This window comes from Astatotilapia calliptera, chromosome 19, assembly GCF_900246225.1.
Source record: "Astatotilapia calliptera chromosome 19, fAstCal1.2, whole genome shotgun sequence".
In the NCBI taxonomy this organism is placed as follows: Eukaryota; Metazoa; Chordata; class Actinopteri; order Cichliformes; family Cichlidae; genus Astatotilapia; species Astatotilapia calliptera.
This window is the reverse complement of record NC_039320.1, coordinates 15,656,508-15,672,485: the sequence shown is the minus strand read 5'-3', so window position 1 is coordinate 15,672,485 and position 15,978 is coordinate 15,656,508. Positions and strand designations below refer to the sequence as shown.

The 15,978-nt window shown below is 39.9% G+C and overlaps 1 protein-coding gene across 1 annotated transcript in view; it reads left to right on the top strand.

Annotated features, from left to right (window-relative positions):
• The first annotated feature begins 528 nt into the window (after positions 1 to 528).
• The window catches only part of galnt16 (UDP-N-acetyl-alpha-D-galactosamine:polypeptide N-acetylgalactosaminyltransferase 16), a 36,914-nt gene continuing 21,464 nt past the window's right edge, over positions 529 to 15,978 (top strand). Inside the window, exons 1-5 of the mRNA XM_026151728.1 lie at positions 529 to 967; positions 7,922 to 8,103; positions 10,468 to 10,566; positions 10,710 to 10,777; positions 14,824 to 14,889. Coding sequence (XP_026007513.1) covers positions 767 to 967; positions 7,922 to 8,103; positions 10,468 to 10,566; positions 10,710 to 10,777; positions 14,824 to 14,889 — 616 coding nt within the window. The 5' untranslated portion in view covers positions 529 to 766. The remainder of the gene's footprint in view (positions 968 to 7,921; positions 8,104 to 10,467; positions 10,567 to 10,709; positions 10,778 to 14,823; positions 14,890 to 15,978) is intronic.

Sequence of the window (15,978 nt, the reverse complement as noted above, 5' to 3'; positions counted from 1 at the left end):
TAGTTACAGCCCAACATTTTCTATTTCACCTCTGATTTTCTTCTTCAGGATGCTGAACCTCCAAAAATGCCTCGTGTTATTTAAACGAATCAACTTTAAAGACTAAAAGTAAAATATTTGCCTCTAAAAACTACCTTCGGAAACTCGAAGTACAAAGACACAGCTCCTCAAATCTGTTCCAAATGCCGTTCTAAAGCATTGGGTGGAGGTCGACTTAGCTACCCTACACCCTTAATGCTTTGGCTATTCTACAAACAAGGGGAGCTGCTTTTGGTTTAAAGGGAAAGAGGTGATGTTCATGCAGGTAAAACCAACCAGCATTGCTTCAGTGACGCGCAAAGGGAGTAAAAACTAAAAGATCACCGCGAATTAAAGCTTGAAAGAGCCAGAAGTGAAGATCTCTCATCTGAGTCTTTCCTTTGTTTCCCCCAATGATCTGCACCCAAGCTTGCGTGTCAGCTGCTCGTCGTAGATTGGACGCGCTCTCCTCATCACAGCCAGCGGATGGATAACGCGTGAGCGTGCGTGAGCGCGCGAGTGTTTGAGAGTGGGGAGATGATATGACTCGGCGCTAGGACCGTGGCTCTGTCAGTGCGCAAATCCCAGCAGAGAGGCATCGCTCTGGTAGAAGCGGCTGTACGCGCAGAGACAGAGAGGCTGTCTGTCTGCGCTGCGGTTCGACCCATCACCGGCGTGGGAGGCTGTACCTTCCACGGCGCACGGACCTGAACCAGCCAGGCTGCGGAGCCCTCCGTATGGGCTCACCATGCGAAGGATACGGGCCAACGCCATCGCGATTCTGACCGTTGCATGGATCTTAGGGACGTTTTATTACCTGTGGCAGGACAACAAGCCCCAGTCGTCGCCGTCGTCATCGGCTTCGCAGACTCGCGGCAGGGGCCACGGGCAGAAGGTGATCCCCGGTCGACTGGAGATTCACCGGGATGACAGGACCATCCCGCTGATAGTGAGTGAGCACGGCTGTGAGGGATAAAGAGGAAAGGGGGGATGAGAGCGGCGCTGTTGCTGAAGGCGCCGAGCTGCAGGAGAGTGTGTGCTGCATGTTGATGTGCATGTGTGTGCGCGAACCCACGGATGATGAGGATGGAGGTGGAGGTGGTGCTGCACAGCTGTAAGTGTCACAGTTTGACTGGACGTGTAGGCTGCAGGCTTGAGCGCCGACTTCAACCTCGTCAGGTGCACGCAACCTGCAGAGCAATCTACAGCCTGCCGTGCAGCCCTATTTTGTTGCGTTTCCCCGCCTTTCTGAGCTGCACACCCGACGCCAGGGAACCTCAAGTACCCGTAAGAGGCTTTCCGTAAGTCTCGTGCGTCGTGCGCAAACGCCTAGTAAACCACATTATGCTGCGACCTTTCCCTGATTGCAAATGTGAGGTGAAAAACACGGACTCCCAGGTCGGGCATTCTGTCATTAAAGGGCCTGTTTCAGTCAGGTCATGTCTGTATTCGCCTGTTGTTGCCTGAGGGAAGGAGGAAAAATACCGAGACTGTAGGTGTGGTGGTCGTCAGGCTTGACTTTTAGTAGCCACCAGGTTGCAACACAGCCTACAGACGCGATCTGAACAGTATAGAGCTGGAACTGGCTACATGCCAGCTCAGATTAGAATATCCAGTCTAGTCGGGCTGCAGGCTTTCTATTGCATTTAGTGTGAAGAGATACAAGACCTGTAGCTTGTGCTTTTAGAGCAGTGCAGAAAAATAATCTGGTATCCTGGGAATAACTGACAGGTCATTGACTCAATATAAATGACTAAAAGCTCCTTTTAATCTTGTCAGAAGGTGGAAAGGTTTTTGCTTAAACAATAAGAGATTATGTGTAAAATTTAAAGTAAAAGTGAATCTTAATAGAATATTTTTAGGGCAAAGGCCTAAAAGGCCAAGGCCAAGCACTTTCCCTCAGATATCTATGCCACTACCACCCAGTAAGCAAATATAAAAATCACTTAAGTGTGTGTATCCAGTTCAGTTTTAAGGAGACAGGGACTGATGTGGAAATACTGCACACTCGAGCCTCTTTCACAATTTACTAGACCAATAAAATTGCCTCAGATGTGGCTGGGGTTGTGTGCCAACATGTCAAAGCGTTTCCCTCCAGCAGCAGCCAAATTGTTAAAGCGTTGTTCGCAGGATTTATTAATTCAGGGGCAAATACCAAGCAGTGGGGTTGTTGTGGCATCTATGCAGGCAGGCCCTCTGGAGCAGAAGAGAGGAAGCTGTGGTTTGCATTAGTGTGTGAGCACTGGCCAAGAGTATGGCGATGATCGGAGAATGCACACAAACAAATATGGAATTAGTTTAAAAAACCCTCAGTGTGACTGCAGTCAGAGGAGAGAGCGAGGTGTATCATGTCCCCGTCACAGTTTACAAGCTTGTGCCATAAACTGCAAACTGCTGCTGAACCATAAACAGACCTCACTTCTAATCAGATTGTTCTTTGGTCTGTATGCTTTAGTTTTGAAAGTGAAGCCTTTACTGTTTGTAATCTTTGATTTGCTCAGCGGGGTCGTTCACCTTTATCACCAAACTGAGATTTTCTAGTTGTAGTTTGTCCTGGTAATCTGACCTGAAGCTCACAGGCTGCCAGCTCGGCACAGCAGGGTCCCACGGTTCAACAAGAGCAGGCTGGTACAGAGGAAGGCTTTCTTTCTTTCTTTCTTTCTTACAGACTTTCCAATTGTTTATTTTTCCCTTCCTTTCTTTTCACTTTGTCTTTCCCTTTATTGCCCAATCTCTCCTCTCATTCTTTATTCTTTCCTTATTTCCTTTGTATCTTTATTTTATCTTCTTCATTAGTTATCTATTTTTTTTCCACCATCTATCTATTTCTTTTTCATGTATTCCCTCCTTAACAATTTCTTTCTTTCCATCCTTCTTTCTTGTCATTCTCTCCTCCTTCCGTCCTCTTAGGCCTCTCTTTTTTGCTACTTATATTCATTAAATGCTTTTGAATCACTAATACATCATCTTTGAAAGCTGTCGGCACTGTCTCCACTTTTTTCCTCCACATTTCTCCCACTGAGCCTCCAGTTTCCCAGAATTGCTTTTGTTTTGCTACAGTAACCAAGTGCACGAGCATTTTTCATCGTCTAATTTGATTTTAGAGTTCACACTAACTGACAGCCTCGCCAACCTGCACAGCTCCCCTCATATCATGTCATCGCAGAGCCACATCAGCCAATTACTTTGTCATTTTTTCTTGCAACACATGTCCCCCCTACTAATTTTTTTTTTTTGGTTACTAACATTATTAATGTATGATTTGATAATAAGAAGTTGTCAGTACCTGGAACCGGCTCAGACTGCTGGTCTGGGTGCCCAGACTTTTTTTTTTTGTCAAACATTATTTCTGACATACACTTCATGAGAGAACTGTGCTGTTAACAATCTCGTCTGAGCTAGGATTAACTACATATTCCATTACAGTGATGCATACATAACTTGAAGACTTTGTGAGAGTACAAAGCTCAACTAATGCTTTGTAGTTTGGCAACTTCCACTACACAAACACAAAAGCTTTTAAAACCCGGATAAACATTGCAAAAATAAGCAGCATTCCAAGAAAATGGTTTTTTTTCTTATTTATCAAGAGTTTTAACTCCAAAACCCATCTAATCTGCAAAGTGTGCGTGGTTTGTTTAAATTCGATTGCCTGTAGCATAAACCCTGTTCGATCCTGGTATGTCCTAAAGAAATGCAGCGCATATTTCTTTCCTGACTGACTTAACCCAAATAAGATGAAATGACTAAAGCAGAAACAGCTCTATAATTATTCCAAACTCATGTGTTCTTATAGAATCCTCGATGAGCCGACACCTACACTGGGATATAATTTCTAAATTTACCCACCCATCTTTCTCTGAAAAGAAAATTTGCATATCAATACACATTAGCTATATGGATGAAAGTGTTGGGCCACACCTCTTAGTCTTTGAACTCAGGTGTGTTCAGTCCCATTGCCACAGGCATATAAATTTAAGCACGTAGCCTTTACAAACATTTGTGAAAGACTGGCTCGTTCTAAAGAGCTGACTGAGTCTGAGTGTGGTGCTGTCATACAAAACCACTGTTATAATAAGTCGGACTGTGAAATTTCTTTCTCCTAGATATTCCAAGATCAACTGTAAGTGGTATTATTACTAAAGGAGGCAGACCATGTAAAGTTGCAGAGCAGGGTCTAGGCCTAATATGTAGGTGGCTCATTGCTGTTGTTCACAGAGTGTTTATGGACGTATCTGTCTTGCTCGACCTGAAACTACCTTCCCCTGGCATTGTGTCTTTTCATTTTAAATGAATCCCTGTTAGATGTCAGTCTCCAAACGTATACCAAATGTGCAAGTCTGCTTTTTTAAATGACCAAAAATACTCTTTAGAGAAAAGAACCAGTTTTGCTGATGATGAAAACTAGCTTGACAGTAATAATAATAATTTCATTTACGTAGCACTTTTAAAAATACACAAAGTGCTTCACACATGGGGTGAAATAAAATATATTCAAATTAGTACACACCTACATAGATGTTCTGTGGACTCATCTGTTACCACAGCCACAGCAGGGCTGCGTCTCTGGGCAATCAGGCAGATTGCACTTGCATGTGACTTGTTGAGTCTTTTAACTCAGCCTGAAAGAGCGGACATGTGTTCATCTTCCAGACTAAGCTCATGTTTAATTCAGTGGACCGAGCCTCAAAGCGCCTTCTGTTATTTATATCTTAATATCCTCTCTGTACCATTTTTTGTAGCTTTTAATATTTAGTCATGATGATATTTACAGATAACCAAGGGATTTTGGAAAGAAATCAGAACAACGCGAAGATAAAAAACAGTCAAAATATCACGTTATGGTAGAAGAACTTAACATAATAATGAATTTCACATGCAACATATACTTATTAAGCTATCCCACTTGTTTTGCAGATTTTCTAGTCCATGGCCTGACTCTGTTATCTCAGGCTTGGCTCCAGCCTGAAAAGATAAATTAATAGCAGTGATAAATATAGGCCCGTAGCCCCGATTGTGTCCCCTCCGAGATGATTTAGAGACTGCTAATGGACAGTTTGTTTACATTCACAAATGATAACAGTTTGGGCCTTAAGAGCCTGCTTTACATAGAGTACCTTAGCTCTAAAAAGCCAGAACTGTTCTTGTTTAAAATGATTGTAAATTTACCAGAATCTGCTGAATGAGCATAATTCAAAACAAATCAAGTGTGTGATCATGTATGAGTTGTATAGTTTTAATGTTTTATTTGGGAACAGAATGGTGTGTATGTGTAAGTTTGGTGATGGATTTTTTATTATGAATGAACGATGAATTTTTATGAATTATTATGTCTATTTTTTATTCTTAAGGACAACAGATGGAAATGAGCCCTTGGCTATAATCTGGTATGTTTACATTCATGTAATTTTTTTTTTACATTTATGTTCATTAACATGCACTATCCTAAATAAATAAATAAATAAATAAATAAATAAATAAATAAATTTATCACACCTCTATATTTTCATCTAAATGAATCTGGTATACTTAATCAACCTTGATTAAATTATATGAAAAACACATCTAATTTCAGTTTAAATGTCATTCAGTTGGGTATTTTATTGGATTTATGTTTGGTTTTTGTCATCCTGGAAAAATAGATTTCAATTTGCTCAACATCAATCAAATACGTAAAAATAAATAATAGCTAAATAAATTCTCATGTATTTCTCTGTAACAAGCATCAGGTTACAGGGCTAGAAAATGTTACAATAACAGCCAAAGAAATTTAAATTTAAATTTTTCTGTAATTGGCTGCAGTTAATCTGGTTTGCCAATCGATCGAGCCAAACAGATTAGATTTGTTGAAGCTGTTACTGTTTCAAAGCTAAAGCTGCCGGGCTTTGTTTGGTGTTTTCCTCAAATACTCCTGCCATCTGTAAATGGCTTCTGAAATTAGGATTAGGATTAATCCTGTTTTGCATACAGACGAGTAATTTTATTAGAAATCTATCTACATCTAATTAGCAAGTAGATGTAAAAAAAGATAGAAAATTATATGTCCTTATCAGTGAAATGTACTTGATGCATAGAGTGAGTTCAAACAGCTTGGTTATCACTTTAATGATCAATTGATTGAAGTGGATTTCATTAAATTTTGTACTCAGCTCATGATTACAGCTTTCAATTTGGTATATACAAGAGAATGAGACTTAGTATTTTACGTATTTTTGATTTTTGTTTTTCTTTTGTAGAAAAAACATCATAACTCAGCAGTTCTCTGAAAGATAAAAAAATGACTATCATATAAAATATAATGAGTAAGCTTATAGACTAGAATTTAGACCTATTTTACATATTATGTAAGCTGTAATGTCTAAACTTTGCAAATTCAGGCAGCATTTTGCTGTTATTTCAATAACATAAACCCGTATTTTGTGCTGATCTATCAGAAATATGCTGCCACCACTGTATGCACTTGTCAAAATAAATTAGTGTAGTTTTTAAAGAAATTCCAAGAAGTCTAAAGAGCTCAAGTTCATGAGCTAATGTATGTACTAACTGCTAGCTGGCCCAATTTAATCCCACATGCACAGATTCCTCCACCAGGCATTAAGTGACATTAGCATTGATTCTGAATAATGTCAGCATGACTATTTTCACCTGCTGGATGCAATTTGTTTAGTTTGTTTCATGTTGCTGATGTAATAAGGCTGCTGCTCCTCGAATTCCCACCATTAACCACCAAATAAAAACCAAAACAATGAGCTAAAAGGCGGTAAACTGAACAGTCAGATTTTGAGCTTTATCATCACCTGGTCCACTGTTGAAAAATATACATTACAGCCTTAAAACTAGAGGTCTCGCTGCTATAGTAAGTGTGCCCTTCAGCTGGCTTTCTCTCTAGCTGTGCAGCGCAGATATATTTGAGCATGAATCCTTGAGGCTTGCGGGGTCATACTGCTCCTCTGGGGTGACTGAAAATGAGGTCAGTCTTACCTGAACCTCTTCAGGAGCTTTCTCTAAATCCCCCTGCTTACACCGACCTTTAATAAAGCGGTGCAGTACAAAACCGCTGCCTTTCTGTCTCTGTCCATTTTGCCGTTGCATCTCTAATGAGGGCTGCTCTCATCTCCCTTTATGTATTCATCAGCTATTTTAACCTCCCACTCACCCAGGCTGCCAGAGAGTGTTAAAGCTCCTTGCGGGGAAAAACCATTAATTACTGAGGATTTATAGACTATGTATTCCGATTTGATGAGTGCCCATCCCGTTTTGCCCTGTTAGCACTGACACGATGACCTGAATAAGAAAATAGCATTTACATTTTAATCACTTGGCTCGTACTTTTCTTCACATTGGATTAAAAGTTAAAGCAATTTATTTATTTTTTGCCTTATTTAGCAGGGATGCTGCACATTAATAATTATGGCAGGAAATATGCCAGAGATTGCCAAGAGGGTTTTTGGGGGGATGTCCCTGAACAGATATTACAAAGTCACATTTAAAAAAACAAGATTGTGAGATGTTTAGTTAGCAGAGTGTAAGGGCTTACAAATATCAGATGAGCTGTTTTTAATCTTCAGAGATGTCAGAGTTGTTTTTTCTCTTATCTTGAGGAGGATACTGGATCCCAAATTATTCCCAAATGCAGACAGGTGTCTTGTAGGGTTTGTTAAGACAGACAGTTCCCTTTGTGTGTCACTTTCACAGGAATTATAGGTGCTGATTGTTGATAAAAGGCACTGAGCGAGTGGAGTGTTGACAGTCAAAATCACCTGTGTATGCCTGAGTGACAGCAAGAGAGTTTTGTGTGTGTATACAATTTAAATCACACTCGTGCACACTTTTGAGTATCAGTCATTCACAACAATCCTTGTTTTTCTTAGCATTTGAATCCAGCTTTCATCATTTTGTGCAGGTGACCCAGCCCCCTCGGGCCGAGCAGCAGGGCCAGCTGCTGGGCAGCTTCGATGAGAAGGCTTACTTAGCAGCAAAGCAGCTGAAACCAGGCGACGACCCGTACAAGGACCATGCCTTCAACCTGCAGGAGAGCGACCGGCTGGGCAGCGAGCGAGCCATACGAGACACTCGACACTACAGGTGAGCGGGGTTAGTCCAGGTACTGTCTGCCTCCTCTGATCAGCACAAGTGGATCGGGGACTAATCTTGTATGAGCTGTGCAAAAGATCTGCTAATAAGCTGATTTGATGTTGGGAGTTCGTCGTCAGACGTGCAGCGTTTAGCGTAAACTGCTGTGATTCAGATCATGACGTGAACTTAAACCTTTTTTTGGCAAAAAAGAAAAGAAAAGAAAGAAAGATCAGATTTATTGTTTTGCTGAAGACATTGGACCTTGTGTTGAAACTTTTTGCCTTCTGCTGTGTTAAAGATCAAAAGATCAAGAATGAATCTTCCAACACATTTTCTTTGCTTAGTTTAGAGGCCTTGGGTTTTAGTGCACTCAGTAACTTAGAATATTTCGAATTTCTTTTTAAAGTGGAGTGGTCACTACAAGCACTGCTACAAAAGCAGGTCATACAGGTTTGCATTTTAACTCGCGGCTCTAAGGAACCTTTTTCTCAGTGTGCATAATGTCTCCTCCAGTTTTCGTTTGCAGCGTCATGTTTAAAGATACAATTTGAGTTGAAGTAAAACAAACCTTTAGTTTTTCTCAGAAGATATTTTCCCTCTTTTGAGTTTTGTTTTTTATCCAGATTGCTCTAAAATCCACTTATCCGTGATTGTTGGGCTTCTTCTATAACTGGAAAATGCAGCTAAATGGCTGCCAACTGAAAGTTCTTTTTTTATTCAACCTTTATTTATGCAGAGCAGGTTGCTCCTTTTTAAAGCCGCGTTCTGTTCACTGTTACGCTGAGGCATAAAATTGCAGGAAACAACACAAGTGAGTCATAAACAGAAGAGGACAATAGGCAATAAACAAAGTGTGAGCTCGGCTGAAAGCAGGTAAAAGTTTATTAAACATGCATATGTATAATTATATAATATATAATTAAACAAGTGATTCTCCTGTTAAATTACAGTAAACTCGTGAAAGCTAGTTTCACTGGATGAAACTGCTGTTTAGAGTGTTGGTGGAGAAAACATAACTTCTAAACAGTATGAGCTGTATAGTATAATACTGCCAGCTGTTTATTTACCAACAATTAGCTTATTATTTAAAATATTTTTTCAGTATTTTAGATACATATCTTTAAAAATGCACTTCTTATGTTGAACAGGTTCTTGGTTTTCTATGTGAGCAGACAGTCTTTACCCACCTAGTGTTTAAACCTTTGTTTGAAAGGGACAGCCGGCCTAAGAGGCTTTGACCTGTGAAATCATGTAAAATCCTACTAAAGTGGAGAAATTCACTCAAAACGTCTATTTTAACTATGAAAAAATTCAAGCTTTTGTCTCTGCCCTCCGTACTTCGTGTGATTTCAGAAATTCTGCTGTATTCAACGTTTAAAAAACACTAAAAATAATCACTGGCCAGAGAATTTCCTTTGAGAATAATCCCTACAGGAGTCTTGATCATGATGGCTAAATAGTGCTAAATAAAACCCAAGTGCTGTTCTTGCCCCACAAACACTGCGAACCACAGCATAAGTGGAATAGAAAATCTTCACACTTCCAAATTTAAATATTTGAATATGACATATGGATATTCCAGTGAGTCTCTGACCACTCTCACGGGTTGCTAAGGTATTTTAGCCCTCGTTTTAAATTTTTATACGTTGACAGCATGCTACAAGAAGGTAATAGGACTTGATGATACATTGTGACAGCTTTTACAGCACATCACTGTACAAACCAATGAATGTTTTCGAAAGTCATTGGTGCAAACTGTTTTTTCCTCAGAGGGTTTTCACGAGGATTGTAACATTTGAGAACATCCAAACTATTTTTATAAAGATGTTTCATTTTATTTCTGATAATGGTTCCGCATGCTATATTTTCCCAGTTTAATTTTCTGTTCCTATTATAAGCTGCTGTTGATTTCTTTTTCATTACAAAATTACATCAAAGTCTCATATGTAATTATATCAAATGGCAGCACGTCTAATATGTGAACATACCCGTACGACTTACTAATTAAACAAATGCTGCAATCGTGCAGTGATTGTTAATCTTGTAATAATGACTCCTTAGTGAATGTATATTGTTGCCTTTATTTTCCTGTTTCGTTGTGGTGTATGATATTTGAATTTCATACCTTATAACCTAGGCTCAATGTGCCCAGCAACAGGTAGCAGATTAAAACGGAGGGTCAGATATCTGTGCGAATGTTGCTGGGCAACTGGATATTTCTATGTCACTACAGCAACAATGCAGAGACGACTCCGCGGGGCAGCTCGGCCAATCGCATGTGTCTGAAACTGTGTCCAGCATGTGTGTGCGTGAATACAAGACGTCCAGGTTTGTATGAGTTACCACATGTGACCTTCTCACCCCTGCGTGCAGGTGTGCAGCTCTGACTTATGACACAGACCTTCCCTCCACAAGTATCGTCATAACTTTTCACAACGAGGCCCGCTCTACTCTTCTTCGCACCATTAAAAGGTAATGACGCAAGTGGCCAAATTAGACAGGAGAAATGACACCAACTTGTGTGCTTGCTCTAATCTTCTTCTATCACAGCACAAATTTCCCTGCCATGGGATCAAGTCTTAGCTTATCTTATCTTATTTTCTTTTCTCGCTCAGTGTCCTGATGCGAAGTCCGCCATCATTGATTCAAGAAATAATCCTGATAGATGACTTCAGCTCTGACCGTGAGTTTTGTTCTTTTTGTATCTGAACTGCTGCTCAGAAAGGCTTCAGATGAATGCTGAATAGATGTTGCTCTGTGCCTTTTGTATGTACAAAATAGAAAACTGTTAAAAAAGTATGTTAATTCTGAGTTTACGGCTTGTTTCTGCTGTCTCCATGGCAACCCCCACCCACCTACCCCAAAAAAGAAAACTGTAAAAAAATTATTTGAAGCAAACAAAACAAAGAAACTGAAAATGGAAATAAATATTAATATAAAATGAAAGCTAAATTTGCTCAAAGATTCTGTACTGTGCTTGTTTCTGAGAACTTAGATTTTATATTTGGACTAATGGTGCACATTATTATTTCGATTTTTCTTAATTTATTCATTTACTTGTTTATGTGGAGTAACTTTGAAGCTACTTTCATGGAAACACTGACACTGAATTATAATTCTATAGTTCACCTTCCCTGTGAAAGTTGCTGTGAAAAACGTTTCAAGACATGCAAACACAGTCAGACGTTGTAAAATCTGACTGCATAATACAGTGTTTTTGCTTTGGTAGCCTCAGGGGTTGCCGTGCAGAGTGTCCATAAAAAGTGAGGAAACTGGACAAGTGGAGGACAAAAGGCCTGCAAAGACCTGACGTAGCACAGAAGAGATGCATCAGGCCCTTCAACTGATCATCTACTGTCTCAGTGGGAACCTGGTTTTCAAAATAAAGGAAAACAAGGAGAAAAAGCTGAGATGTACCAAATTGTATAGTACTTGAACTGTAAATCAGTGTTAGTAGGTCCGAATTAATTCAAATGATTTTGGTTCAAATCATCAATATGTACAGAGGACGTCAGGAGAGATTACAGAAGGAAGACAGTGTAAAGTAAATGGTAAACTTTAAATGGACTAGTTCTTATATTCCCTTTTTTTTTTTTTACTGTTCCTTCTTATATTTCTAAAATCCTGACTTTGATGCCGGAAGGCAGTTAAGCATGTATCAGCGTGTGTGATGAAAATACCAACCAGTCGGGAATCCAAATTACTGGAAAATTGTAGGAGGGAATAATTTCAGAAGAAACGAGCGGCCTTTTAGGTTTGTATTGCTCATAGGAAATCAGAAACTTAATGACAGGTGGCTGCTTTTTATATGTCTGAGGCAAATATGAAAAAATGTGAACGTAAACAACAGCTGTAGCAGAAGTGAGCTGGAGAAACACACGAGTAACAGCCTGGAAAGAGAACTAGCAGAATCAGTTTAATTCATTCATTTTGAAAATTTTGAGTTGAGTTGGTTTAATATCACCGTAAAAAGTGGCTGATGTGGTTTATGTGGCTGTGGAATTATCGGATAACCACACTTTAGTAATTATTCCCCTTTGTCAGCATTGGGCTGAGAAGTTTCATGAGCTCATGTCGCCAGTGCCTTCTGTAATTACCACCACATGGATCCTCTGTCTGTGGGAACAGCACGGCGACCTATATCCACGGTGTACTAACACCCTCACACGTGCATTCGTACTCGGAGGTGTCAAAGCTGGCCAGACATCTAAACAGTAGTGTCTCAGTGGCAGGAGCAGCGGGAGCTCTGTAGCCCACTAATGCCTCATTTATCCCTCGTCTCCTGCTGCCAGTCTACCTGCACCTTGGCTGTACCAGCAGGGTTCACAGTGAACAAAGGGTTCTTAAGCTACACTCTTAATCTCTTCCCTGTTTTGGATTTTAATTCCCAGTATTAATTATCATGTGAACCAGTCTCAAACACACTTTGGTTCTAGTTTGTGACTTTTAGTTTCGACTCAGTCTGACTGTGAACCAGTGAGCCTCCAATTAGCTGACTTCTCCAGTTGCTGCACTCTAATGGGTGCCATTGTTACCAGTTTCAGACAATTAACACAACAGCTGCTACAGTTTTGAAACAGGAAGGTCCACAGCATGCTTTGTTCCTCAAATATTGTTAGTTTTATTTGTTTTACTTCTGTGAGATAGTAAAGGAGATTTTTTCCTGTAGTTTCTGTACAGTTAGAATCTCTCACCACTTAGACCCAACATTTTTACTCTGGGGATTGTTGCAGTGTATGTATTACCTAATAGTCATTCTGAAGCTGAATCCTTTACAGTGTTTTACAGCAGGTTTCAGCTCATTGTTAGAGGTTAACTTTTGTGTTTTGATGAACTCGCACCGCTGTCATAGCAGCTGGTCACAGCTGGCAAGTCCCACGTGACAGATCAGTTATTGCAGGCTTAAATAAACATGGATTTCCACGCTCTCACGGCAGCCACTTCAATATTATACATGTCCCGCTGTATGAGCAGCAATTGTCTGATCATAAAGGTTCAGTTTACCAACATATATGATAAAATAAGCACGTTTTTGCTTTTCTTCATGGATTTATTTCCCACTCTGTTGTAATATCTTCACCGAGAAAAAATGTAGATGAATGAGTGAATATATTCAAATCAGGGCTGCTGTGTCAAGTGTGCAGGTGGAATTTAGAGAGACAGTCAGCCGATGCAGTGAGAGTGTGAGCTGATTTGTTAGTAGACGTGACGGTGTTGGAGGATGTCGGCCAGCAGAAGCAGGAGGGATTGTCCTGGCCGAGCGTAATCCTGTTAAGGCTCGCCCGCTTTAATCACAAGGACATGGTGCTCAATCAAGGACAGTGATCTTTACTGCAAGCCTGCATGTGACTCCAACAGTGTGGAGACAGGCATACACTGGATTAATTAATATTTACAGGACTCAGATAAGCTCAGTTTAAACTTAACAGATTCACACAATCAGTCAAACTAAAAGTCCTGGGTTTGAATCCACTGGCTGGTTGAGTTTGTGGAGTTCTTCCCATGTTTACGTGGGTTCTCCCCGGGTATCCGATCTTCTTCCCACAGTCCAAAGACATACATGGGTTAGCTTAACTAAAATAAAGGCTGTATTGGCTGTAGGTGTGAATGTTGTCTGTGACCCTGAACTGGGTCAGCAGAAAGAAACAGATGAGATGATTATCTTGTTAATTCAGAAAAACAGGATAATATACTGTAGTTTAAAACGATAACTCACAAAACTCTTAAAATTGTCATTTTTTTGTGTGTAGTCTGGGGGAAAAAAATTCCCTGATGCAAACAGGCTTTCACACACTCACATGCATGCATACAAGCTTATACAATCAGGCTAAAAGTGTACAACATCTGTTCGGTGGGAGTGATCTATGACTTTTTGCTGTTCTTGCCCGAGTCTTGTGAGTCTTCTCTACACACACCAGCTGTCCCCCCATTAGGAGCAACACTAAAGCCATACACATGCACGCACACACACCCTCTGACTCTACAGTCTACATGCAAACAAACAGGTTTGTACACACAGCAAATTTAATCACAGAGGATTACAACTTGTCATGCTCGTTTCTGTCAGCATAAGGTTGTATCGCTGCTCGGGAGGGGGTCTGCTTGATCTCTCCACAATCCCTCAGCAAGATCACAAACACAGACACAAGCACACACTCTCTGCTGCTAATGCCAATCTTCCCAAGTGTGTGTGTATATGTGTGTACCTGTGCTTGTGTGTTGTTTGTAATGATGTCCACTACAACAGCAGCTCTGTGCCAGCTATGGCTCATGTAGAAACATGGAGTGGATGATGGAAGTTGGCTCGCTGGTGGATTTGTTTATGGAAAAAAGGATTTGAATTGAATCATGCAGTGAGCTCTTTTGCTTGAACACTCTGACCTGTGCACTTTTTTGTGTTTACGTGTTTCTCATTATTATAGCCTAAGTGAAATGGATGCACCGATGGATGTTTGAATGTCTTTAGCTCATATACTGCAGCATTAAGTGACTTTTATCACAGCACTGAGTAGTGTGCTTATTGAGGGTGTGTATCCGTAACCATGCCCTTGTTTGTCTGTGTTTATGTCTGTTTAAGTGCACTAAATCCATGTAAGTGTGGCAGTGTGGTGTGCTTGTGGGTTTGGGTGAGTGACAGAGTGTGAGATGAGGCAGCGAGGAGAAATATTTTTCTCAGTGTGTGTTCTCCTTCCACCATAAAATGCCATCTCCTCTGCTCTCCTCCCCCAGCTGAGGACTGCCAGCTGCTCACTCAGATCCCCAAAGTGCGCTGCCTGAGGAACGGCAGGAGAGAGGGTGAGTGTGCGGGGACAAGGGGAACGATGGGAAGGGGGGAAAATGACTTAATGGAAAAGATATTGGACTGAAAAGGGGATGTATTTTGTGTGGCTTTTTTTAAAGGAATAACTCATAGAAAGACAAGTGAAGGCGAAGATGGTAAAAATGCTTCACATGACAGCAGATAGTCACTGAAAATGTGTGTCCAAAAATACTGGAGTGGAAAAAACAAATCAAGTGGAAAACAGAAACAGACCAAAAAGATATGAACAGCTGTTGTTTCAGTCATTTTATGTAAAAGGAAAAAAAATTATGTAATGAGAGCTAATTAATAATTTAGTCAATAACATCTGACAACACAGTGAAAAACAGAAAATGCTTAAAAAAGCGATTGTCACAGGAAAAAGTGGGCTTGTAATTGCTGATGGATGAGGCCAAATTGTAAGAATACACAAGAAACTGACAGCATCCAAAAGGATAAACACAAAGAGCCAGGGAATAAATGCAAGGACACAGAAGAAGCAGAGTTGTTATAGATTTATTTATTTTTAATTTTGTTTAGTTTCAGTTTGTTTACTGAGTGAGTTTCTGGTTTTTATTGTTTTTTATTAACAGTTTCAGTGTTACTTTTAGTCTTTCTAATTATTATAGTATGTCTCAATAAACGTGTCAATGATTTATTTTTTACCAAAAAACCCCTAAAACTAAAGATATTTCTTCTGTATTTTTATTTTACTTTAGTGTGTTGTGTGAAAGTGTGTGAAACTAGGAGTGAAAAATAAATTTTAGTTGACTAAACTAAAATCTGTTTTTCACTCCTAGTTTTTGTTTTTACCGTGGGTTTAGTTAAGTATAATGACCTTGACAAGAAGAAACAGGAACATCCACAGACAGCATGAAAAATGATGACAGGATCTACACCCGCCCCCTCCTGATTTCTTAGTTTTTTTTGCTTATTAGTCTTACTTATGTTTTTCAGAGCATCAAGCAAATTATAATAGTAGGCAAAGATAACTTGAGTAAATACAAAAAATAGATTTTAAATAATGATTTCATTTATTAAGAGGAAGAAAAAGCTGTGCAAACCTGGCCCTATGTTAAATCATG